At 47.5% G+C, this 23,917-nt stretch overlaps 11 protein-coding genes across 11 annotated transcripts; 5 read left to right on the forward strand and 6 right to left on the reverse strand.

Annotated features, from left to right (window-relative positions):
* Nucleotides 1-149: 149 nt before the first annotated feature.
* Nucleotides 150-2,780, forward strand: F9C07_2287635 (choline dehydrogenase). Its single transcript, XM_041295786.2, has 3 exons — nucleotides 150-940; nucleotides 1,003-2,217; nucleotides 2,286-2,780. The coding sequence occupies exons 1-3, from the start codon at nucleotides 598-600 to the stop codon at nucleotides 2,498-2,500; spliced, it is 1,773 nt and encodes a 590-aa protein (XP_041150959.1). The 5' UTR covers nucleotides 150-597; the 3' UTR covers nucleotides 2,501-2,780.
* A 1,288-nt stretch (nucleotides 2,781-4,068) lies between these two features.
* F9C07_1955627 (uncharacterized protein) lies at nucleotides 4,069-5,072 on the forward strand. Its single transcript, XM_041295785.2, has 3 exons — nucleotides 4,069-4,476; nucleotides 4,540-4,760; nucleotides 4,823-5,072. Exons 1-3 carry the CDS (start codon nucleotides 4,333-4,335, stop codon nucleotides 4,947-4,949), a joined length of 492 nt encoding a protein of 163 aa, XP_041150958.2. The 5' UTR covers nucleotides 4,069-4,332; the 3' UTR covers nucleotides 4,950-5,072.
* A 798-nt stretch (nucleotides 5,073-5,870) lies between these two features.
* F9C07_2264532 (uncharacterized protein) lies at nucleotides 5,871-6,476 on the forward strand (the record flags this gene model as incomplete). The annotated part of the gene is made up of 2 exons (XM_071510180.1): nucleotides 5,871-6,244; nucleotides 6,299-6,476. The coding sequence occupies 2 exons, from the start codon at nucleotides 5,871-5,873 to the stop codon at nucleotides 6,387-6,389; spliced, it is 465 nt and encodes a 154-aa protein (XP_071367464.1). The 3' UTR covers nucleotides 6,390-6,476.
* A 4-nt stretch (nucleotides 6,477-6,480) lies between these two features.
* Nucleotides 6,481-7,931, reverse strand: F9C07_1955646 (uncharacterized protein). The gene is made up of 6 exons (XM_041295779.2): nucleotides 7,896-7,931; nucleotides 7,765-7,802; nucleotides 7,430-7,684; nucleotides 7,014-7,288; nucleotides 6,764-6,947; nucleotides 6,481-6,689 (listed from the first exon to the last, which is right to left on the reverse strand). Exons 3-6 carry the CDS (start codon nucleotides 7,628-7,630, stop codon nucleotides 6,573-6,575), a joined length of 777 nt encoding a protein of 258 aa, XP_041150957.1. The 5' UTR covers nucleotides 7,631-7,684; nucleotides 7,765-7,802; nucleotides 7,896-7,931; the 3' UTR covers nucleotides 6,481-6,572.
* Nucleotides 7,932-8,448: 517 nt separating this feature from the next.
* F9C07_1955679 (ankyrin repeat-containing protein) lies at nucleotides 8,449-10,164 on the reverse strand. The gene is made up of 2 exons (XM_041287769.2): nucleotides 10,030-10,164; nucleotides 8,449-9,940 (listed from the first exon to the last, which is right to left on the reverse strand). The coding sequence occupies exon 2, from the start codon at nucleotides 9,623-9,625 to the stop codon at nucleotides 8,558-8,560; it is 1,068 nt and encodes a 355-aa protein (XP_041150956.1). The 5' UTR covers nucleotides 9,626-9,940; nucleotides 10,030-10,164; the 3' UTR covers nucleotides 8,449-8,557.
* Nucleotides 9,989-11,841, reverse strand: F9C07_1955671 (uncharacterized protein). Its single transcript, XM_071508525.1, has one exon. It carries the CDS (start codon nucleotides 11,719-11,721, stop codon nucleotides 10,615-10,617), a length of 1,107 nt encoding a protein of 368 aa, XP_071367466.1. The 5' UTR covers nucleotides 11,722-11,841; the 3' UTR covers nucleotides 9,989-10,614.
* F9C07_13117 (ankyrin repeat-containing domain protein) lies at nucleotides 10,100-10,513 on the reverse strand (the record flags this gene model as incomplete). The annotated part of the gene is made up of 1 exon (XM_071507950.1): nucleotides 10,100-10,513. The coding sequence occupies one exon, from the start codon at nucleotides 10,511-10,513 to the stop codon at nucleotides 10,100-10,102; it is 414 nt and encodes a 137-aa protein (XP_071367465.1).
* On the reverse strand, nucleotides 11,842-13,112 carry F9C07_1955654 (putative alcohol dehydrogenase). Its single transcript, XM_041295778.2, has 2 exons — nucleotides 12,953-13,112; nucleotides 11,842-12,850 (listed from the first exon to the last, which is right to left on the reverse strand). The coding sequence occupies exons 1-2, from the start codon at nucleotides 13,096-13,098 to the stop codon at nucleotides 11,962-11,964; spliced, it is 1,035 nt and encodes a 344-aa protein (XP_041150954.1). The 5' UTR covers nucleotides 13,099-13,112; the 3' UTR covers nucleotides 11,842-11,961.
* A 1,588-nt stretch (nucleotides 13,113-14,700) lies between these two features.
* Nucleotides 14,701-16,266, forward strand: F9C07_13114 (uncharacterized protein; the record flags this gene model as incomplete). Its single annotated transcript, XM_071507949.1, has 2 exons — nucleotides 14,701-14,975; nucleotides 15,105-16,266. The coding sequence occupies 2 exons, from the start codon at nucleotides 14,701-14,703 to the stop codon at nucleotides 16,264-16,266; spliced, it is 1,437 nt and encodes a 478-aa protein (XP_071367467.1).
* Nucleotides 16,267-17,159: 893 nt separating this feature from the next.
* Nucleotides 17,160-23,651, forward strand: F9C07_2287642 (uncharacterized protein). Its single transcript, XM_041287772.2, has 2 exons — nucleotides 17,160-19,720; nucleotides 19,815-23,651. The coding sequence occupies exons 1-2, from the start codon at nucleotides 19,175-19,177 to the stop codon at nucleotides 23,283-23,285; spliced, it is 4,017 nt and encodes a 1,338-aa protein (XP_041150951.1). The 5' UTR covers nucleotides 17,160-19,174; the 3' UTR covers nucleotides 23,286-23,651.
* Nucleotides 17,486-18,621, reverse strand: F9C07_13113 (putative oxidoreductase; the record flags this gene model as incomplete). Its single annotated transcript, XM_071507948.1, has 3 exons — nucleotides 17,486-17,818; nucleotides 17,873-18,351; nucleotides 18,396-18,621. 3 exons carry the CDS (start codon nucleotides 18,619-18,621, stop codon nucleotides 17,486-17,488), a joined length of 1,038 nt encoding a protein of 345 aa, XP_071367468.1.
* Nucleotides 23,652-23,917: the final 266 nt, after the last annotated feature.

A 23,917-nucleotide genomic window follows, 5' to 3' on the forward strand; every position in this document is an offset into this window, starting at 1 on the left:
ATAGACTTTTACATCGGCGTCGCTATCCGGAGAAGAAGCGGACTTGCCGTTTCGGAAGACCGGATTTAGATGGATTTTTAGTCCGGCGTAGCGCCCTAAACTCGGCTTGCCGTTCGGATTTACATTGGTCCACATCTCGGCCCTGAAATGGCCGAGCGGCAAGATTCGAGAATCGGGATGAATAATCTTTGACTAAAGATGAATCAGTATGTTAGCTATTGATAATCAAAGGTTAATAAGGACCAGACCCTTGGTCTATTCTACAAAATATCCACCTTGGACGGAGCTTCCCGCAGTGGCCTGCTGAGGACCCATATTTATGCAGTTTGATAATCATGACAGATCAAGTTTCGGAATTTGATTCAGCAAATGCGCCATTCTCGCTAAGACTATGATATTCCGGATGTTTCAACGTTTTTACATGAAGCTGATCAAAATTTTAACATTTCGACCCACTTGAGGTTTTTCTATGCACAATAGAGGCAGATAGTCCGTTTGAGTGTATATATAAAGAGATAGATACTGACTCTGATCATAATGTCGATCATCAGTTTAATATTCAAGTAGACAATCGTTGAGGCTCGACCCATCCTCAAGATGCTTTTTCCCTCTTTTGTTCTGGCGACCTTGTTGCTAGGCGCAGCGGCCCGAAGTCATGCTGGCTCGCCCTCTCACTATGATTTTGTCATTGTCGGTGGAGGCACCAGTGGATTGGTCGTCGCCAACAGACTCTCAGAAATGAACAATGTCACTGTGGCTGTCATCGAGGCCGGAGAATCAGCACTGAACAACTTCAACGTGTCTAACGTCATGGGCTACAGCACCGCGTTTGGGACTCAGGTCGACTGGGCCTACAAGACCGAGAACCAGACCTATGCAGGAGGCCTGCAGCAGACTATCCGTGCTGGAAAGGCTCTTGGTGGTACGAGCACGATCAATGGTAAGTTATAGCCTTTTTAACAGAAACACAAAACACTTTTGTGTTGACGAACTTTCTCGTAGGAATGTCCTATACTCGGGCCGAAGACGTGCAAATCGACAATTGGGAAGTGGTCGGGAACAAGGGTTGGAACTGGAAGAACCTATTTCAATACTACAAGAAGTCGGAAGGCTTCCAGGTGCCTACCAAGGACCAAATCGCTCATGGTGCTAGCTACAACGCTAGCTATCATGGTCGGAACGGCCCTCTGAAGGTTGGCTGGCCTACCTCCATGACCAACAGTAGCGTCTTTCCCGTCCTTCAACAAACCTTTGAGAAACTGGGCGTTCAGTACAACCCCGACTCCGAAGGTGGGAAGATGGTCGGATTCACTGTCCACCCCGACACTCTTGACAGGGAGATGAATGTTCGCGAAGATGCTGCCAGAGCTTACTACTGGCCGTATGAAGCCCGCTCAAATTTGAAGATCATCTCGAACACTCGCGCAGACAAGGTCATCTGGGCCAATGCCACCCAGGGAGAGGCTGTTGCCGTGGGAGTCGAGGTCACCAACGCTTACGGCACGGAAACGATCTACGCTGACAAGGAGATCATTCTGTCGGCTGGTGCGCTTCGATCCCCTGCCCTTCTCGAGCTGTCTGGCGTGGGAAACCCCGCGGTCCTCAACAAGTACAATATCCCCGTCAAGGTCAATATAACCACCGTCGGCGAGAACTTGCAAGATCAGACCAACAACGCCCTCACCTGGGAAGGCGTCGAGACGCTGACTGGCTTGGCGACCTTCTCCGTTTTACCCTCCGTGAACCAGCTCTACGGTGACAACGTCACTGCTCTAGCTTCCTACGTCAAGTTCCAACTCGCCACCTATGCAAAAATCGTCGCCAGCGCCTCTAACGGCGCCGTCAAGGAAGCCAATCTCGTAGAGGCTTTCGAGCGCCAGTATGATCTGATCTTCAACTCCCAGGTCCCCTACGCGGAAGTTGTCTTCGCCCCCAGTGGGCAATCGTTCTCCGTCGAGTACTGGCCGCTTCTCCCCTTCTCCCGCGGCAGCGTCCACATCCAGTCCGCGAACGCCTCCGACCTTCCTGCCATCAACCCCAACTACTTTATGTTTGGGCAAGACGCTGAGGCTCAAATTACGGTAGCGCAATACATCCGCAAGGCTTTGGGTACTGCGCCTTTGAGCGGTCTTGTGGGCGATGAGGTTTCCCCCGGCCTCGACGTGCTCCCTGCTAGTGCATCCAGCTCCACTTGGACCAAGTGGGTTGAGGCAAACTGTAAGCGTTTCTCCTTCCTCTGACCCCACAATCTGTAGCATAATCGCTAACCTAGCCTACCATTTCAGACCGAACCAACTACCACCCCGTTGGCACTAACAGCATGCTTCCCCGCGAGAAGGGCGGTGTTGTCAGCCCCGAGCTCAAGGTTTACGGTACCAAGAACCTCCGCGTGGTCGATGCTTCAATCCTGCCGTTCCAGCTCTGCGGCCACTTGACCAGCACTCTGTATGCTGTTGCCGAGAGGGCTTCCGATCTGATCAAGGAAAACTATCGGGCTTAGGATGTTCAGCGGTGCGCTAGATGGCTATCGTCGATCGTCCGGACAGTTCAAACGGACACGGCAAGGGACTTCCAATCCACAACTTCAACTGATTGGAAGCATATCCATCTGTGAGCGACTTTCATTCCGACGATATGGTCTGTAACAGATACTTGTATATAGGGGGGAGGACCACTTAAACCCTCCCTGAAAAACATAGCATTTAGACTTTTTACTCCCCCATATCTAAATAATTAATATTTGTTCATCTTCATGATCCGATCGGCCTCAACATCTTGAGTACGCATATGCAGACACATATATCTCCGTTGCAGAGTACCTTGTATATTCTTTGACCTGCTTCCACCTCCTTTCGGAAAAATCTAGGCCATGTCCCTTCTATCATCACTAAAAGATTTACTCGGCTGCCGCAACCTTCTCCCAAAGCACAACAAAACAAACGAATATGGCACGAACGGCACTAACAAGAAGCCAAGTAATGGCGGAAGCTCGTCGCCCCAAGAGGCTTCCAACATGACGGAGTATAATCCTCAGTCTTCGAGGTCTTTTTCATAGCTATTAGGGTTAGACAGAACCTGCCTCTCCGGGTTTCATCTCCGGTGCATTGACGACGTACGAGTTCCATAGTTGAAGGATGTTTTTCTTCTCCTCGGAAGTCTAATAGGCGACAGATTTGCCAAAGAGGGTGTCGCTAATTGCCTCAATAATCGCAACTCCTGATTGCCTAAAATCGCAACGACTAGATTACTAACTGTTTTATAAAGTCCATTGTTATTTTAGGCTCGTAGTAAGCGCATACCACGACCAACGCTCATGACATGAAAGCACAAGATCTATGATATCTAGAGGCTTGTTTACCTCCTGGGTTTCGAGCTATAACCTCAACAGGTCAACCCATGACTTAAATATCCAAATCTGTACCCAATCCACGGTTATGCTGATGCCTAAAATACAGGTATCCCTTCCTAAAGATATGGCGCAGCATATCAATGGCCCTTATTCATGTTTCAAGCCTGCCTAGTCCGTGGTGGAGCCGTTATCAAGCATGCCCAGATTAGAGAGAAGCAAAAATAGAGGGCGATCGATGACCCACTTTCGGGTTCGGGTTCGGGTTCGGATGCGGACATCAAACGGTCAAACCCTGACTTACTATATTAGACTCACCAAGATAACCATTAGGCAGCTACATATAACATGAAGGATCGTAATTCATTTTTAAGCACATAGTTGAACAGCATCAGTCTACAGGGCGTATAATAGGAGTACTTAGTTTTCAGCTTTGCACAACCAAAAAGCGAGCTTGAGCCTTGAGCATGCAGTTTACTAGTTGACCTGCATTTATAACAGTCTGTCTCTATGCGTAGTGAAGAGTCCTTATCTTGGAAAGAGCAGTACCCTCAGGTGCCAGATTAAAGTAGTACAGTTTCATAATGTAATCCTTATCCTATCAAAGATTCCCATGCCAAGTACCCGCAGGATCGACATGCGCTTGGCATCCACGCTAGCCGAGACATAGATCTGACTCTCCGTCACCCTTGAAGCTAGCTCCGTACAGCCTCAAGAATAGCCAAGAGCCAAGAAAAGTTTAAGATTATTGTAAATACATCAAATCTGGCTGCCTTGAACAGACCGAATACGAGACCCTACCTCTCCATCCATAACAACTACCGCGATCTCTTGGCTTCGCCTGGGAAACATGTATATAAGGGCTAGCTGTACAATGCAACTAGATATCAGATCATCCTACTATCTCAAGACATAATCTAGATCTCCATCGTCACAATCATCGCTTAAAACCACCCACCAACGACGCACAACACCCAACACCAAGAATGAACCTCTTCGACCCCCGCTGGAAACTCCCCCTCCACTGCTTCCAGCTATTCCTAATTGTGATAGTAATTGGCCTTTCCGCCCCAAGACTCTTCATGAAGAACCAACCCCGTACACGAGCTAGTACAATTGGCCTGGGAATGGTATATCGCCCCTCTTCCCCTCCACCCCTAAGAACCCCACAATTAACTATGGAACAAACTCAGGCCGCAAAATCCTTAGTGATTATCCTCTACCAACTGGTAACCGAACACGTCACCGCCCTCCAGAAATGGGCAAGTTTAAAAGCATACACGATCCTCAATGCCCTGGAGATCGTCTTCTGGGCCGCTGTCGCAATCTTGACTATCCAGGCCAATGTGCAGATGTGTGTGGCGCCTGGGTGTATTTTGGGTTGGGGTGTGGCTATTACGGGAATCAATTTGAGGTATGGTATCTGGCTCAAGGTGATTGGTGCGGAGATTGTGTGGCTGATGCGTTTGAGAATAGTGTTTTGGCTATTTATGCCACGATTATCTGTTATCGTGAGTGGAAGCAGCCTAAGGGTGGGTTGAGGTCGGATGGGTATAAAAGGGCTCATGAGTTGAGGAGTGTTAGTCCTGCTTCTAGCGTGTGATTTGGGGGTTGCTTTGGGATGCTTATGAGGTTATGTCTGCTTCTGTTGTGTTTTATGTATGCTTGGGTTGTTGGCTTCGGGTTTTAGAATGGATATACTAATTTCATTTGTTAGAAATATAGATTACATATGATTAAGTATATTTATATGCTCTCTGTAGATAAGATCTCCATTATATCTTTAAAGTAGACGGAGTGATGCTACATAAAAAATAAACACGGTATCGCGCTTATACTGCGTCTTGGAGTATGCCTCAGAAGGGATTCTTGGAACTGTCAACCAGCAGTCGATAGGGCCGTAGAACCCTGCTTCGTTAATGTCATCGCTACACGCGACTGACTATCGAGCAGCTCGTGAAGCTATTTCTTTACATCAGGATACGACAGTGTTCGAAGCCGCGCAGGTCGAAGAAGAAGTCAAGCTGACGAGCGAGCTGTAGGGCATCTAACGGCATATCCATATAAACCGTAAAAACGGTAGGGAAGTAATAAAGTAACAGGCGTGGAACTTCTGAAGTTTAAATGAGTAGTTCGAGGTATTTAAACACGGTTCAACCGGTCGGTGAGCGAGGTCCTAGACGGATTCACCGCTCGAGGAGGTTGAGGAGTGAGGTTCCTAGACCTGGACGGTCTGAAAAGGGCCTATACGGTCATTGAAGGCCGCCGGATCGACCAGTATGCTACCATTTCTGTAAGCTGGTCTCGTATGTGTGTGCCTTGACTAAAGTGTGGGTAAGACCATGGTACATACAGAGACGTCATTATGTGATCGTTTTGTGACAGTGGACCACTCTGAGTCAGAGCTAATGTCATCAATGATCATTGTGACTGTGTGAAGGTCATAGGTGCGTAAATTATACGACACGACTGAGCTCGCTATAAAAACCCTCTACTACCTCCTGGCTTCTCTCCATTCTTACACATGTGCTCTGAGAAGCAACTACAGAGTACTATGGCGGAGAACACCAAGGATTCAGCACCAAGTGCTGTGTCTACTGACAACCTCAATCAACCAAAACGTGTCATCTTACAACATCGTGCAAATGATTTTGACAACTGGTCTGGGGAAGATTATCACAGTGTTATAAGACTATATGCGGCCCTTTCAAGGCGTCCAGTCGATGAATTTGACTTTGGCCGAAAGATCCATTACACACATGCCCAAACCCCATTAGCAGCAGTCCGGGGATTCTTCTATATGACCCTCGATCTGCACAAGGATCTGCTCAGGAATCCTGACCCGAGCCAAGTACAGCACGAGATCTACCGCGTTTGCCGGACTGAGGATGGTACAATGTATGTGTATCACACAGTCTTTTCTGAGAACTTGGCTAATATATATATGTATAGTTCACCTTGCAAGTTTCGGAACCCAGTTAAAGAGCAGAACCTCCTACGAAAGATAAGACACTTTAGTGATACACTCGATGGGGGAGATTAGTGTGCATGCTAGGGATTTAGCAGAGGGTGTCCCGGCGGTTAGGTTTTACTGAATTCACTTCTTAGGGATTAATTTGACTCGATGGTAGTGTTGGTCATCGTGGTTTGACGGTTTAATCTGACTATCTAAAGATATGGTTGACATGTAACACATTCACGAAAACTCAAGTACCACTAGGCGGATTTAAAGTAATAGAAGGATGGTGGAAGAGAACGGATGGGAAAGAAAAAGCAGTGAAGCACCCATGATACTCCACATAAAGATATCGTTGCTAGAATCCCCGAAAGTGCTACTTGTTGCCTACTCTCATTGTCAACAGGATCCAATAAACACAATTGAGATAGTCCATATCGACAGATGGAATTGTAGCTTACAATTTGCTGGGACACCTGTTGGTGTGAGTGGGGACCTGATGTGGACGATCCTTTACTGGTAGCACTCGGGGTCGCAGTAGGAGAGGCGGGAGTGGGCGTTATAGAAACCGAGGTGGACATAGATCCAGTACCCACACAGACATAATAACCCGGTTGTATACCAACGCATCCCTTACTGATGGAGCTGTTGATTGTATTAGTTATGGTCAACTTAGTCATACTGCTGTCTATTCACAAATCATAGACTTACGGGTTCCAGGAATAGAATTGTTCAAGAGTATAGTTCCCATATTCATCCTGAATGGTGTAACATGTATCTCTGAGATGCACTAGATGATACTTGGTACAAGATGAGGTGAGACCACTTTGCGTTGGAGCCGCTGTGCCAGAGTATGTGACTGTGCCTGGAGGGCTGGAGGGCCGGGTAGCTGTGGTGGATGTGGTGGATGATGTCGCCGAAGATGGCGCTGCGACGCAGTAGCTCCATCCACGAGTCATGACACATGACGGTGACAGAGATGGATTCTAAGGAAGATTTAGTAACTTGAACTCTGTCATACAGAACAAAATGCATCCACCGATCAACAAATCACACGCAACTTGTGTGAGAGGCCAAGTCCCAACGGGATAAGACTAGGTAGTCTGAAGGAGAGAACATAAACTCACCCAAAACCGAAATTGTTGCCTCGTGATCCCAAAGTAGTCTTCAATGAACTCACAGCTGTCGCTTAATCCAATGTCGTTCGCCCAGTACTCACAGTGATCAACAACGGATGGATCAGTCGGTCCGGTCGCACTGACGCCATTGATCCACGCAATAGCTGATTTGCAAAGAAGAATCTGAAGGAAAATGAGAACACGAAGCATTTTGATGAGCGTATGGTAGACGGAGAATGGAACAAGAATCAGCACATTTCCTAGCTTAATGGTTCGAAGTCAGGAATTATGGGGATGTGGGTGAGCGGTGATCTGTAGGGACCATGGGTTAATCAGTAACACACCAATATGGGACTAAAATTAGGGTCAACCCGTAGCTCAGCTATATAGAACCTGGTCAATTGACATCCTGCTCCCCTGAATGTGGTTCGTGCTGGACCAACTAGGGAGAAGACGTGAACGAAATTCTAGGTACCTTCTAACGTTAACCAAGTCTAGCATAGACTAGGGAGTCTCAATCCCTACTGTTCTTTAAGTAAGTAACTTTCGTACGAGGCCACAGATTTCACCTCGGCAGGGTATTATGAACTGGGATTGAAATTACTATGCGCTAGCCAGGGCGCCCTACTACGACAAGCCATAAGAAGGCGTTCTTGGCACCTAAGCTAAGACTATAGTGGAGAATGAATTGATAATCAATACTACATTGTGTCACACCACCAGATCATCGGAAATTAAAAAACACTTATGTGGTGGTGGTACATTCGCGTTGAAACCTCCAATAGTGCCGTTAGAAAGAATCTTGCACTGGACAAGGAGTGTTCGACATCTAAATATGAGCTTGGTAATAAGCCACGATTGGGTCCTCGTAGCGGCAACACCTGATTCACAAGCCCAATGGTACAACCAAGTTGAATAGTATCAGAGACAATACTACATACACCCTTGGCCACCATAATGCAACTCTTAACAATAGTAGTAACGTAGTAGAGGTTCTTCAAAACGTCTACTTTGAATGCAAAACTACAGATATTACCTGATGGTTGTTCATTATTTAATACTTCGGTAGTATAAGTATTGAAATACATGCTGTTAGAGACCGTCTAAGAGCTGTTTGAAATGTAGTAAGTCTTGTCTTTATGTGTCAAGTTCAGGTTCTTCTTCGCTCTGTTCAGGTGTTTCCCATTCTAACATGCAGACATAGAATGAGCGTTCATAGGCGACAGTTCCATCCATGCCATCGCCGTCTTCTTGATCCCATTCATACTGGGATTCTTCGGATCCCTCGTGATGCTGCTGCTCCGGATTCGCGCCTTTCCTTCGTAAAAATTCAACCATCTCTTGATTACGTGTTCGAATAGCCACACGTAATGCCCGGTGTCCATACACTGCAGCCTCTACCCCACGATCGAAAAGAAACTCAAGCATGGTTCTGTCCCAGCGCTGTACCGCTAAGTTTAGAACACTAGCATAAGATAGGGGGGCCCCATGATTTAATAGTATTGCGACAATATTATATCGACTGTCTTCAACCGCTCGGTACAAGGGAGACGGGCGATAGCGGTCAGGATCAGCCCCTTTCTCAAGCAAATATTTGACTAGCTCCGCATGCCCACATTTCACCGCTAGATAGAGTGGTGGAGGGTCTTGAGCACGATGGTGTCGACGTCGGGACGTGCCAGGATCGTCATCACGCAGATTCCCACGATAGAAGTTTGCTTGTGCACCCCACTCAAATAGAAGGGTGACGATCTCCTGATTATTTACTTCTATGGCAACAAGGAGAGCCTTCTGGATATGGACAATGTCTGCAACACTGTACCCAGCCATTCTTAGTGGATGAGCTGAAATGTCGCGGGTGAATGGAAGCTCATTTTCGTCGTCCGAGTCCCACTCAAGCTCATCTTCCCATTGCTCCTCAAAAAGGGGTTGGCTTCTCCAGCTTGGTGCCGGTGGAAATCGCGACTTTGTTCGGGCGGTTTTGAGTCCCGTTAACAGCTTTTCAACGCGTCCTATGTTTCCCTGATTAGTGACAAATGCTAGTGCATATCCATGGTAGTAGCGACTGTTGTATTCATAGAGGAAATCGTATAGCGTATGATAGAAACGGCGGTTTGTCTGTACCAGTGCATAGACATCTTGTTGACAAGGCAGATACGAGGCGATCGAAAAAAGCGTCTCATTCGGTAGGCCAGTGAGATGCATTGCAAGAGAGGAAAGTTGCCAAGAGGGGATCAAGGGGCAATGATGGAACGGTGACAAAGAGCCTTTTGATGGAAGTTTTTAGCCCTTACAACAAAGAACTAGACCAGGGTGTTGGACAACACGGGATCTACTCTTCTCGTTAGTGACATCGACTCGCTTGGTCCGTGGATGATCTAGACCCGGACGGAGATCGGATATATTTGGATTTTGTGGCCACCGACGGCCCCACAGTGGCTGTGATAATCTTGTTAGATCGCTTATAACGATGTTGCTGTCGTACCAGCTACAACAGTTTCCAATGTCGTGGTTCAGGGACTGTCAATGGTGTTAGGAGCGATTGCAGTAGGACAATAGGAACGGTGTAGGTGACAACATAGAAAACCGTCAATACATATAAAACATACAGAATAGCAGATTTCAATAAAACAGATACATTAATGAATGTGCCAACACAGCAGGTGACTCAGCGCCGATTCACAAAATAGTCCTTCTATTGGACTCTTTGTACCAGGAAGCCCTTTTCTGCTCAAGCAGCTGCCGCGGTGTCTTGCCCGCTGCATTCGGCTCATCTAAGCTGCCTCCAGCATCCTGCAGGACGCCCATCATTGTATCTTGTGTCTTGATACGGTCGTCCAGAGTCACATACTCATTTTCTTGTGTCCAGACATCTCTCTTCAAGAGCGCTCCACGCCCCGCTGCTTCGCATAGTGGGGTGTCTCCCTTTAGGGTTTTTGCGTTGACATCAGCTCCTCTGTGAATAAGAAACTGTGCCGCCTTCACCTGTCGCAAGTTCCTTGCCATAATATGCAAGGCGGTAATGCCATTTCTATCAGCATGGTTGATGTTGGCACCATGCGCAATCAGGAGGTCTATCACATTGAGATCCATAGGCTCACCGTATACGGACCAAAAGGCTAAGATATGCAACACAGTCTGTCCCTTGCAGTCCTGCAGGCTTGCATTTGCACCACTTTCGCATAGAAATTTAACTATGCTATACAGATGATTGCGGCCACCTGATGCGTGTGTTGCCACTGCATAGTGCAAAGGCGTTTTGCCTTGGTTATCCTGAACATAATGGCGGTAGGATTGCCGACTAAAAGTAGTTCAAATGTATCCAGGACTCGTTGGACGATAGCACCGTCAGGGATTATAGCTTTATCAGAATCTCCTGCGCCCGCGGCAGCCCAGTGAAGGGGTAGGCGTCCCAAACTATCACGAACAGATACCATATCTGCAATATCCACATCCGTCCCTCGAAGATCAAATAGCGCTTGTACTCCTTCCACATTCCAAAACATGCTACCATAGTGAAGCGCCGTTGTATCTTGGAAGCTAGCATGCTTTTCCTTAAAGTCGGGACCCCCTATTCCCAGGCACTCCTGCCTTGTGTGTACATTTGCTCCTTCATCTATAAGGCCTTTCAACAATTTGTAGCCGGCCCGGGAAACAGCCAGGCCAAGAACGGTATGAAGTGGTTGCGGCTTGACTTCAGCGATATCCTCGTCCGGGCACATGGTAACATCGTGAACAGAAGCTCCTCTATCAAGGAGGATGTTAATCAATTGTTCACTCCGAGTAAGGCGCTTATCAACCCAATCAAGAGCCTCATTTTCATGATACTGGAGCTCGTCACTCAAGTTCCAGATAGACTGCGCCGCGCTAAGCAATGCAGTTTCACAGCCGGGCATGTTGGCGCCAACACTCCCCAGCGGAGGTTGACTATCCAGCAGGAAAAGTGCCGTCTCTAGCTGACCATATTCACAGGCGACATTCAGCAACACGATGTCCCGCTCCTCGAGAGACGTTGTTTGACCGAGATTGTCATGATAATGCTCCAAAAGCACACGAAGAACATCCGTACATCCATGCCTACAAGCGACGAAGAAAGGGTCCATTTCGCGTGCTTCTGATGAGCAAGTAATACCTCTTGGGTGTTTCTCTTTATACTGATTTAACATTGGGACATCGTTCGACTCTATGATTTTCGCTAAAAGTGAGCCGAATTCGTCCTCGTGCAGCTCGGACCCGTCTGTGTCGATAATGGGCTCGTCGTACCCCCAGGGTTGAACTCGGCGAAATTCAACATATGACATTATCTTTGGATTTCACTGGAGACGACTTTCGGAGCGAAGAAAAGATATTGGTTGAGATGTGGAGTGAATGAAAACCACACGGAAGGCGAGAGAGTATGGCGTATTTACGTCGAGAATGGATCAGTTAGACGACCCACTACCGTGCGCTAGTGGTATTACAGTATGGGGATCCAGTATCACAGCCAGCTCAGAGAATGCATGAAATCACGCCTAATCTTATAAACGTGTTGGTCAATGTCACTAATGCTGCGGATTGACAAAGACTTTCTTTCCACTGACTTTCCCGGCCATAAAAGTGTCCAGTGCATCCTGTACTGACTCTAGCCCACCCGGGAATATGTAAGAAGGGTTCGAAAAGATCCTGCCGCTGGACAGGCCTTTGGGTAGGTACTCTTGAAGATACCACACTTTGGCATCCTTGTTTTCATCCCTTGACACTAAGATATCCGAGTATCCTCCCCATTCCTTCTTCACATTCTTTGGTAGGCGTGAGTCTGCAGGGGTGGGACTTGTCGACCAAAAAAGGCCACCATCTTCCGCGAGCAACTCGCCCAAAAGTTCTGTTACTTCCGCGGAGCCAATCGCATCAAATATTCCGTCGTAGGGGCCACTGGCCTTGATTGATTCCAGGAGCTGCTCTCTAGGCAGAGTATGGTCAACGATGGATGATGGACCACGTCGCTGCACCAAGTCCCAGTTGGCAGGAGATGATGTTGTCACGACCTCATACCCAGCGTCTGTTGCATATTGAACAGCCAAACCACCAACCGAAGATGAACCACCATAAATCAGTATCTTCTTGCCATTTTTGGGGTCTCTCTCATTGATCGGAGGATAATCGAGTTTCATGCAGACGGAAAGTGCAGCAACAACAGTCGCTAGGTTGGCAATCACGCCAGACCCTTCCTCCAAGGAAGTTTGACTGTCTAGTTTCACGAGGTTCTCTTCCAGTGCCAGGGGATATTTTTGGTAGGCACCAAACCTTTTATCAACAGCTGCTCGACCCCAGCAAGCAACTGCCACGCGGTCGCCCACCTTGACTGAATCAACATTGGGCCCCACCGAGACGACTGTGCCCCCAAAGGTGTATCCGAGAATTGCCGGATATTCAATCTGAAACATTTCCCATCTAGGATTATAAAATATTAGCCAAGATGTCCCTTGAACCTATTTTCCCAAGCATCAAGAACACCAAAACATCAAAAATAGTCCAAATCACCTTTCTACTCACTTCTGGATTTTGGCTTCAATAGGATTGAAGGCAATGGCCTCATTCCGCACCAGTACTTCTCCCGCTGCTGGTGCCCATGTTTCGATCTGCTCAACTTCGACTGAAGCCCGTGGGCTCTTCAGCACAGCTGCCCTATTCACTTCCATCTCGCAGTTTAGTAGGTGAGCTTGAACTTTAACCCATCGGAACGGCAGATATATATATAACACTGGCCCCACATGAAATTTTGAGACTGTTATGTGGGGCTGATTATAATTATTAATCCATCCTGGACATTATTAAGCCAGTTCATTTAGAAGTGAAGGGCCATTGTCACCAACCAACACTACCATGGGTGACAGTGATATAGAAACACAGTGTGCATGGAAAGATGTTAAACATATCGGGAACGGAATTAATCAAGCTCCAGCAGGTATCCTGGCAAAGACCTGGAATATCTATCCATAAGGTAATGACTGTAAACGATATTAATTAATGAAGGCATAGCTAACTAAAGTTGGTAAACACTAATTGATATGGGGAAACAACACCAAAAATATGCTTAGAACTGGAGACTCCTTCAGATGTGCTGAATCGTGGTACCATTCATTCATGAAGATCTCAGGCGGTGTAGCCCTTCAGTGGACAAATCACATTCCCCTCGTCCCTCTTGCATAAAACGTGGCTGGCGTGCAACACGGCATTCTGTGAACGAATAGGTTCTCAGCCTCGGCCATCATATAAAATGGCTTACCTACCACCACTGCATACGCGCTTTGCATATCCTTCCCACTTACTCGACTTGCACAATATTCGCACCTTTGTACACTGACCTTCAAACTATGATGGATACTCTATCCCACAAATGCCAATTGATAGCTGTTAAGTCCAGACACTCTTCGACTGACAGCATGCCATGTCCTCTGTGTGCATGCATGCGGGTAGTTCCATGGTTAAGGAAAAAGGACCGCGTTAGAGCGCAAAAAGTAAGACTGATGCTCTTCCATGATGAGTGTACCGAGTGCACAGGGCGATCTGACGAAGGCTTCTGCCATGTGTGCAAAAACATGAGACTCGGACACATTCTCGGATGTCTGCTACTACGTGGGCTATTACACAAGGTGGACAATCACCGTTTACACGATATTGTTGTACGCTTTGGAACCTTGCGCGAGCTCCGTCAAAGGTCGAAGACTTGTGTTCTCTGCCAACGATGGATGCAGGTGGTGGAGTCAATTCCAGGTGATAGTGAAGAGGGCGGCGATGTTACCTTAACTTTGCAAGGCCGTTTGGATGTCGTCGATGTCTCCAATAATAAAGGTATGATAAGGAGGGCTATTCCCTTACTCACATTCAGGGCATTTTCTAACCGGCAGCGTCTGCCTACTTCCAACAGGATCATTGGGCGACAAATCCATCCAGATGATTGTACATCAAGACAGACCGGATCTAATCAGGACCCGAGATTTTCTAAAGTACTTATAGACTGGGGGGATGTCGCTTCTTGGCTTCACAAGTGTGACACTGAGCACGGAGACAAATGTGGCCTACGGTCAAGGCCCCAACATCCACCGGGGTTTCGATTAATCGATGTGACGAACAGTTGCGTTGTGACAGCTTCTCAATTCTGCAAGTATGCAGCGTTGAGCTATGTGTGGGGGGCGAATGATAAGCCGTCTCTTGAGGCAACAACGCGAAACATACGAGATCTGGAAAAAAAAGGATTTTTCCACAAGGCTTGCATCCCTGCAACCATTCGGGATGCAATGATGGCTTGCGCTAAGATGGGAATCCAATATCTCTGGGTTGACAGATTATGCATTATACAGGATCATGTCCACGAGAAGGGTATACAGATCAATGCCATGGGCACTATCTATACCAATTCCTATGTCACACTTGTCGGATTGGAAGGTCATGATGCGAATCATGGCCTTCCAGGAGTTTTTGAAGAGGAACCACCTCGTCGACAGGTCCTCCGAGTAGAGGATATCGTTTTGACCGGGTTATACGATCATCGCAGATATGAAAAGCTTGTTGGAAGGTCAGCGTGGGATAGCAGGGGCTGGACTTACCAGGAAGCTTTACTTTCTAGGAGACTACTGCTCTTTTCACATTCGGGACCCTTTTTTGAGTGTAGTCAAGATGATGGTCTATGTGGCGAACCGAACAGTATGGATCGCTATCATAGAATTCCCCTCTTCGGCGCTCGTATGGACCCGCCTGGTGAGGAGTATTGGCCATCGCAAACTTTCTCAGACCTGCTAGAGGGGTACACGAAGCGAGCCTTTTCCCATGAATCAGACATTCTGCGAGCGATTTCTGAAATCCTAAACTCGTTTTACGAAAGTCACCACTACTTCGGCCTCCCGTTTTCCGTATTTGACAACGCTATTCTGTGGAATGCAGCAGACACGACATACTCCACAAGAAATCCAACTAGTGGCGACGTTTTCCCCTCATGGTCATGGGTCTCGGTCAAAGGCGGTATCACAACCTATAATTTGCCTCTTCAAACCCTAGCAGTCTGGGCTGTCGCGTCTACGGATTCTGATTTCCTTCCGCAGCCATTGAAAGTCATCGCACCTTGGGAAAGACCGCTAGCTAATGAAAGGCAATCTTATGAGTTGATGCCAGATCATTCTGCGCTGCTTATACTGGCCTGGAAGGAGGGTTGCTTCTCAGGGAAGCTTCCAGAGGAACTGAAACCTGCAGCAAGTTGGTCGAAAATTGAAAGATTAGCACAAAAACGATGGGGAGCCAACGGTCAACATCGCATGATCCAAGACGCCCTTGGAGTGGGTGAAAGCATCGATTACAGCGACAAATTCCCACCTGAGCACATATCATTGTCGCGCTCGCGCCCTGGTGGACTTATGGTGTATACCCAATCGGTCCGGGTTCGCGTAGTGCCTCCTCAAAATCTATCTGGGAGGTTTGATGAGCACATTAAACTTTATGCCGAAGCCGGTGAAGTTGTGGCATGTGTAAGTGATGGAAGCGTGAATAAGGACTGGTTTCTTGCAACATATAGTGGTCGGACAAGCGGCACTTATGTAGATCTCCTCGCTCTCTCCCTTGAGCTCACTCCAGTTCTCTGCTTCGGCAGTGGATCATTCAGAGGTATGACCCAGCCCATCAACAAGATGGTATACAAAGACCGACAGGGACGTCCTCTGGGCAAATATTCCATAGGCCGAAAGAAGGTACCTATTGTTAATTTGATGGTTGTTGACACCCAGGATGGCGTGAGTAGGCGGGTGGCACTCGCCGAAACCTATCTCAAGACATGGGTTAAGGCGGAACGGAAACTCGCCACGTTTGTTCTAGTGTAACGGAAGTCTGCATTAGCGATAATGTTATAACTTTCTCGGATTCTCGAAAAGTGTATTGAGAAATCTCATGTCTACCCTGTATGCGTATCCATATGACGATTGGAACTGGGGTTGTCCAGAGATCCCGGATTCTACATTTCAGACACTTTTGGTCGATCGCACTGACTTTCCTTCCAGCCCTGTACATTGTGCAATACGTAGCTGCCGTAGATTACACTTGATAGACCCTATTGATGCTGCACTCTTGCAATTCAAAAGCTGAGCTTTCCAGTTAGACAGTGTCTGTAGCTTACATCCTTGGGGTGACGTACATAGTCATGACACGCTAAATGGGATCGTTTCAGACCCATGGCTATGAAGTTATCCGTAACCTATCATTGTTCAAGATATTCAAAAAGACTTCTCGAGGGGGTTGCGTTGTTGTTTCCTTTACGACTCATTTGTTGCCAAAGGGTGCCGTTCACTACCTTTCAAATGACCATGCTTTTTATTGAATACAAACTCGGTCAAACATAGTATAATGCTGCCTCCGCTCATTGTCAGATGGAGATGACTTTCTTCTGTCAGAATCATGTACCGTCTCTCTATGGTAATCCATTATCCAGTTTGGGTATTTCAAACTCTATGGCTATGCAGTATATTTGATATCAGACATCAATAACTCCGTACCGGAGAGGGAGCTTTCCACCTGATATGTATGAGAGTTGATTGGGAAGTCATGTTCAGACTGGTAACAAAAGATACGAATTAATGTCCAGCTTGAATTCATAATTCATCTATCTCGGAATAACTAAGTTGTCACTTGTTGATGTGTGTATGTATCCTTACTTAGGTGACAAGCCTTCTACGCTGTATAGCAGACCTTCCATTAGATCGACGATAACAAAGGATTTAAAAAAAAGAAAAAAAATTAATTTCATTGTTCATTTTTGCTGAGACTAAGTGGGACTATACTAGTCGCAAGGGGCTCTGGGAAAGGCACCTCGAGATAAGCTGTGGTGGGATAGAGTCCATGCAAGGGGAAGATTACGTTAGCCAACCAAAGTATTGCTGTCGATGGTATGGTCTTGGCTCAGCTGAACGTGTGGAAAGACGCGAGGGATAGAGTAAGAAACACGCAGCCAGCAAGGGTAAATGCCAAATATGAATGGAGTCCAGCAGTCGTTGATATCATGGTTTGTGGCTCTTAGGGATGGATACAAATGCACCGAATGACATTTTAGGCAGCGACCTCTTTAGTTACATTATTTTGTATCTTCGTCTGTATCTCGGCCTTGTATCTCTCGGCCCTGGCAAAGGTCTCCTTGTACGACAACGACACCACCTCTTGAACCGTTGCAGGGAGGTATTTACCAGGCTCACCGTCTTTCTGGAATCCAGGCAAGCATTTGCATACATACTTTGGATTCCCGGTGAGGAAGAAGGGGATGGAGTAGCGATCATTCCCCGAGTCGTTGATGACTCTATGCAAGTTGGATTTATACGTGTCGTTGGTCATGCGTGAAAATAAATTCCCCAAGTTGACCACGTACGCCCCAGGGATTGGCTGAACCTATATGCATAGTATCAGTATTGTGGAGTTGTTGCTAGGTAAGGAGGAATATACGTCGATCCACTCGTTGGTTGGCACGTCTAATACCTGGAGGCCGCTCACTTCATCTTGTAGCAGAAGTGTAATGCAACTAAAGTCGGTATGAGCACCGATCCCCCGCAGCCTCTCTCCCATCTGCTTGGGTGGCGGTGGATAATGCAGGTATCGCAGTGTTGCTACCGCTCCATCAGTGAGAGGATCAAAGTATGCTTCGTCGTGGTTCAATGTGAGTGCCAGAACAGCCATGATATCCTTCGCAAGGTCGAAGACGGCATGATAATATTCCATCGTGCTTTTCTGGAACTCCTCAGGGTCAGGAATTGTATCGGGCCATTGGTTGGGGCCACTGTTTAGCAGGCCCTCGAGGAAGTAAGGGTGATCCGTAGGGATCTCCCGGCCAATGTACAAGCCTTCCTTTAGATCTGGGCTGGCACCGGCCTCATTCATCTGTGATTGAAGGAGCTCATACCCGCGGTTGAAGGTGTTCTTCTCTACTAACGTCAGTGCTAGTTTTATTGCAGGTTGAGTCAATACATACTTTTGTCGATTTTCAATTTTTCTTCGAGTGGGAGGCGGAAGAAACGCTTGGAACAATTCATTGCGCGGTGTTGCAGTTCCAGCGGAATGCGATGGCCAGTGATCTGGAAGAAGCCATTGTGCAAACAGCTTTCACGGACCTGTTCCACTAGCTGGGCCTTGGCCTTGGGGTTCTCACCATAGAATGCAGAGAAATCGAGGATGGGGAGTCCCTGTGTCGCAGGCATGATGGGTAATACGTATGATAGATAACCTTCCGCGTCTAAGATTGAACTTGTCTTGTTAAACGTCTGGTACGGGATTTATAATCTCGGAAGGCTTGGCGAAATGGCTATTTTTATATAAAATGGGTCAAGCATAAAGCCTCTTCTCCTGTGATGGTATGTACGGGAGCACCAAATGAGCCACGACGCGGTTTCAATTTACTGGCCCACTCATCTCGTTCGGCATTCCATAGAACCTATTTGAGTGGTCCAAAAGCACCAGGTAAACGTAATAAATGAGGCAACTCGGACTGAATATGCGCGCTGACTGCACGACGCTCAGTAACTAAGCATGCGGGATGGAAGGATCGGCATGGGTCCAAACACCAAGGGAGCGGAATGCATCGTCAATTTCACCCAGGTTTGATTGAGTTCAAAGCTTTGTGAAAGGGCAGCCGTTTGATAACATCCATCCTTTTCTAGTACTTATTCGCACGGCAGTAAGCTATCTGGCACTACTGGTGTTGTCAACAAGAGCCTTAATTAAGAACATTCCTTAACCAGTCCGCTTTCGACGATGGGTAGAGCTGGTAACTTTGCGCAGCCATGTTTCTTTCCGCCACTTATCGCTCAGTTTGGCCGACAATCAGGAGGATCTGAGGTGGTCGAGCGGCGAGAATCTGTCACTGTACCACTGAAAGAGCTAGATATACAGTTGCTAACTTGCTGGCTTCACTCGGAAACTGTCGACCTTTTATCTCTGCTCAGAACGGCCTGGTCAGTGGTGTTGCGGACCTATACGGCCGGAGATCACATTGGCTTCGGTTTAGTGGATCTTGAAAACCAAAAGATACCAGCAAGTGACTGGTCCGACTTGAGAGAACAGATTGCTGTGTACGAATCTACAATCAATAGCTTGACAGTAATCCGCGAGCTTCTCCACGATGGCAAACAGTCCAGCAAGTCTGAGGGCTCTGAATCTAGCGACACGGCCAATAATACTCTGCACACGTCTAGCTGGCCGTTTAACTCAATTGTCTGTATAGATCGTAATGATGCTCGAAAAGGAAGTGAATTCGTGCGGATGTCACTGTCCGATATGTGCAGGGAGGCATTGAACGAAGTACATACACCTTACAATTTCTGTTGCCAACGGAATACATCCGTCACGCTACTATACTCGCCACACGTTGCTAATGCTGCCTCATCACGTATAGTTTCAAATTATCGTCCGCATCCGTCGCGATGAACTTACCGGTTTACTCACAACCATCATCGATTATACGACCACGGTCCTCTCCTACGAGCAAGCGCGGGCCGTGGCAGGAACTCTGAACAAAACGATATCAGAAGTCGTTCAGCACACGAATCAAACAGTGGCAACCCTGGACATCTGCACTGATTTCGACATTCAGCAAATGATCAAATGGAATACACCCCCTTTGAGCATGCCTCGCCTGGAACAGTGTGCATTCCAACTCATTTCCCAACGGTGCGTTGAGCAGCCCGGTGCAACGGCAGTTTCAGCATGGGACGGTGAAATGACCTATGGAGAGCTAGACCGGCGGTCCACCGCACTCGCTGTTCAATTAGCTGAGGTCGGAGTGGGCTCTGGAGTCTTTGTTCCTCTCTTTTTTGAGAAGTCCAAATGGGCGGTGGTAGCGCTTCTCGGAGTGATCAAGGCAGGGGGGGCTTTTATTCTGATCGATATCTCCTACCCACTGAAACGCATTCGCACCATCTGCCAGTCTGTGTCTGCAGAGGTTGCAGTTGCTTCCCCACAGCATCAACTCCTGGGACAGGAAATCGTACGGTTGGTCGTGGCAATTGGAGATGACTGCCCAGAAACCCCCAGCCTTCCTGCTTCTCCCAAACTATCCCCAATACACTCTGGCACGCCTGAAAGTCCGCTCTACGTCGTTTTCACATCTGGTAGTACGGGCGATCCTAAGGGTGTGATTATAGACAATGTCTCGTTCTGCTCAATATATGAGACGGTTTCCCGCGCGTTCTCATTTAGCCCTTCAACTCGACTGCTGCAATTTGCTTCACATGCCTTCACTTTATGCAGCCGAGAGATACTGCTAATCCTAATGGCTGGCGGTTGTTTATGTATTCCATCCGAGGTGGATCGTGTAAACGATCTTGCAGGCTTTTTGTGTCGCCATCGGGTTAACTTTGCTACCTTAACTCCATCCGTGGCAGGTACTATCTCTCCCTCCTCTGTTCCATCTCTCCAGACATTGCTTTTGGGAGGTGAGGCCGTAAAGCCAGCTCACATTGCTACATGGGCTGGTAAGGTCCACCTGATGATTGGGTATGGGGCGAGTGAAATCGCAGGCACAGCCATCGTGGGGTCTAATCTTCAGTTGGATAACGATCCCCGTAATGTGGGTTTCGCCTGTGGTGCAGGTCTGTGGGTCGTGGATGCTGATAGTCTTGATAAACTTGCGCCAGTTGGGGCAGTCGGGGAACTTATATTGCAGAGTCATGGGCTCGCAAGTCGCTATTTGAACGGTAATGAGCAAGTTAATCAACCGTTCTTTCACGAGGCAAAATGGCAGAAACGATTGCCCATGGAAGCCCGGATCGCACGTCTATACCGGACTGGGGACATGTTCCGGTACAACATGGACGGGTCTTTGTACTACGTGGAGAGGAAGGACAACCAAGTGAAGGTAAACGGCCAGCGGATAGAGCTGGGGGATATTGAATCGCACATTACCGCCTCTTGCACAATGGTGCATAGTTCGGTTGTCCTGCTGCTCCAACCTGATCAGCAAGCTACCAGGTCATTTCTAGTCGCCTTTCTCTGTCCTAAGGAACCTCCACGTTGGGGCACAACCACAAACAGCCCTTTAGCAATTGTCGAAACCCCAAGTAGTCAATTCTATCTTGACATTGAAAGGCTTTCCCGAGAGCTGCAGGAGTCTCTTCCATCCTACATGATTCCATCGATCTTCGTTCCCCTTTCTTCTATTCCCCTAACGCTGACAGGAAAGGCCAATCGTCGTCTCTTATTGGAAACAGTGGCGAGATGGCCAGAGGACAGATTTGGTACATATCGTTGTGGGAGTCAATCTTCGTCTACATATAAGGCCCCTGTTAATCAACGAGATGATCAGATTCGTCGCCTAGTTGCTACTGCCCTAAAGAAAAAGCCGGAGGCCATTTCGATGGGCAGCAGCTTCTTGGCCCTCGGTGGAGACTCCATTTCCGCCATGCGCCTGGTCACGCTAGCGAAGCAAGAGGGGCTATATCTCACTGTTGGTGATATCTTCAATCACCCGATCTTGTCAGACCTGGCGAGAGTTGCGCGAGAGGGCGCCATCGAGGAGTTGCAGCCCAGAAAGCTCAAATTCAAAGGGCTCAACTCTTACGATGGACTCCTCCGACGGTTAGCCCCGGACATAGCTGATAATATCCATGAAATAATCCCCACAACTGCATACCAAAGGATGACCCTGGCTGAACTACGTCCCAGATACTTGCGCATCGCTCTGCCTAGTAATGTGGACCGGGACAGACTTCTCAGCGCATGTCAGCAGCTACTAGAGAGACATGCCATCCTACGCACCATTTTCGAAATCGACAATGAAACTAATGCCTCTCAGGGCGAGGTGGTGCAGGTCATACTCCGCCCATACAAACTTAAATTTGTTGAATATCATGGTATTGATGACCTGGATCAGCATTGTCTAAATGAGTCACTCATGAGCCCTTCCTCGACTGGAGGAGGACTGCAATTCCAGGCACAACTGCTCACCATGCGGGACTCACGCCTTTTCCTGGTGCTTCGCTTTATTCATGCCCAGTATGATGGCATAAGCCTCCCGATTATGAGTCAAGATATCTCCGCGGCTTATAACCGTGTTTCCCCTGACCCAACTGCGCCATTCTCCGACCACGTTCACGCTGTATGGGCTAATCACAACGATGAAGGCCTTGAAGCCTGGAGGAGCATTCTCAAAGGGTCAGAGATGACCGCTCTGAAGCCAAAGCAGATGGCCACCACGCATGTGGAGAAGCCTGTACATGAAGCACGTCCAGTCAAGGTGATAAAACGGACACGACTAATATCTCCTCCCGAGAATATCACGATGGCGTCCTTAGTGAAAGCCGCTTGGGCACTGACATTTGCAAAGTTTGTCTCCGCGAGAGATCCTATCACCTTTTGTGCTGAGGCTGTCGCCAAAGACATCGTATTTGGCCAGGTTGTCCATGGCCGAGGTCTAGGCATTACCCACGAGAACCGTATCCTCGGGCCATGTGTGAACACCGTCCCTGTCCGCGTCGGCCTTTCCAAGTATACCAACAACCATGACTTGCTGCACCATGTTCAACAGCAACACCTCGCCACAATGCCATTCGAAAACATCGGTCTGGATGATATCATCCGGGACTGTACGGACTGGAAGCCCGGAACTAAATTCGGCAGCGTTCTGCGGTTCCAAAATTTCGATGCGAATCTATCATGTGTTTTTGATGGAGTTGCCTATGACGCTTCTGTTTATCATCTTCCAAACCAGCCATCGGAGAAGATTCATGTGATCATCATGCCCTCTGAGAATGATATGCGAATTATCATGAATGGGTATGATCATGTTGTCGGTCAGAAAGAGGTGGAGGATCTGGTAGATAGCTTCTGCGCCGCAATTGAAGATCTGGCTAGGACACCTACGAAGTGATACCATTACAAAAGTTGTTTTGGTTTTGGGTGGGGGCTGTGGGGGATCGCAGATGGCCTCTGGAATATATATCTTCCGCCCGAAGATTATGTATGAATTTTTAAGGCTGAACCTCGGTTACAGTCCCAGTCGAAAGCTGTCAGCTTTACACTTACAACTCGATGTCTTAATGTTTTAACTGCAGTTTTTTTTTAGGAGCTTTCTATACTATTTTGATTAATTGCAGTATCAATTCATATTTAAAAATTGTATTTCTTAATCATATTACGAAATTCATGAAGCCATGTTAAAGTCATGTATGGAAGAAAGATAGAATACAGAAACCTGACTTGAATTAGAGTATATATATATTTGAATCAAGTAACCGAGCTACAAAAGTTTCATACACAAAAGATTATTCCAAAATACCACGAGAATATATATACATTAGTGAATGAATAGATCCCGAGATGTTAATCTTTAAACTATTTAAGTTGCTATCACCAAATAACAAATAGTTTAAAGCGAGCGAACTAAAAACCTCATGTATTGGTAAAACAGGCATGGAATACATATTGGCAGTGGATTCCGGCTGGCGTAAGTAGCCCGGAACATGGGTTCTTCCGGCCGCTAAGCGGCCCCACAACAGCTCT

The sequence above is a fragment of the Aspergillus flavus genome, chromosome 8 (assembly GCF_009017415.1).
Source record: "Aspergillus flavus chromosome 8, complete sequence".
Lineage (NCBI taxonomy): Eukaryota > Fungi > Ascomycota > Eurotiomycetes > Eurotiales > Aspergillaceae > Aspergillus > Aspergillus flavus.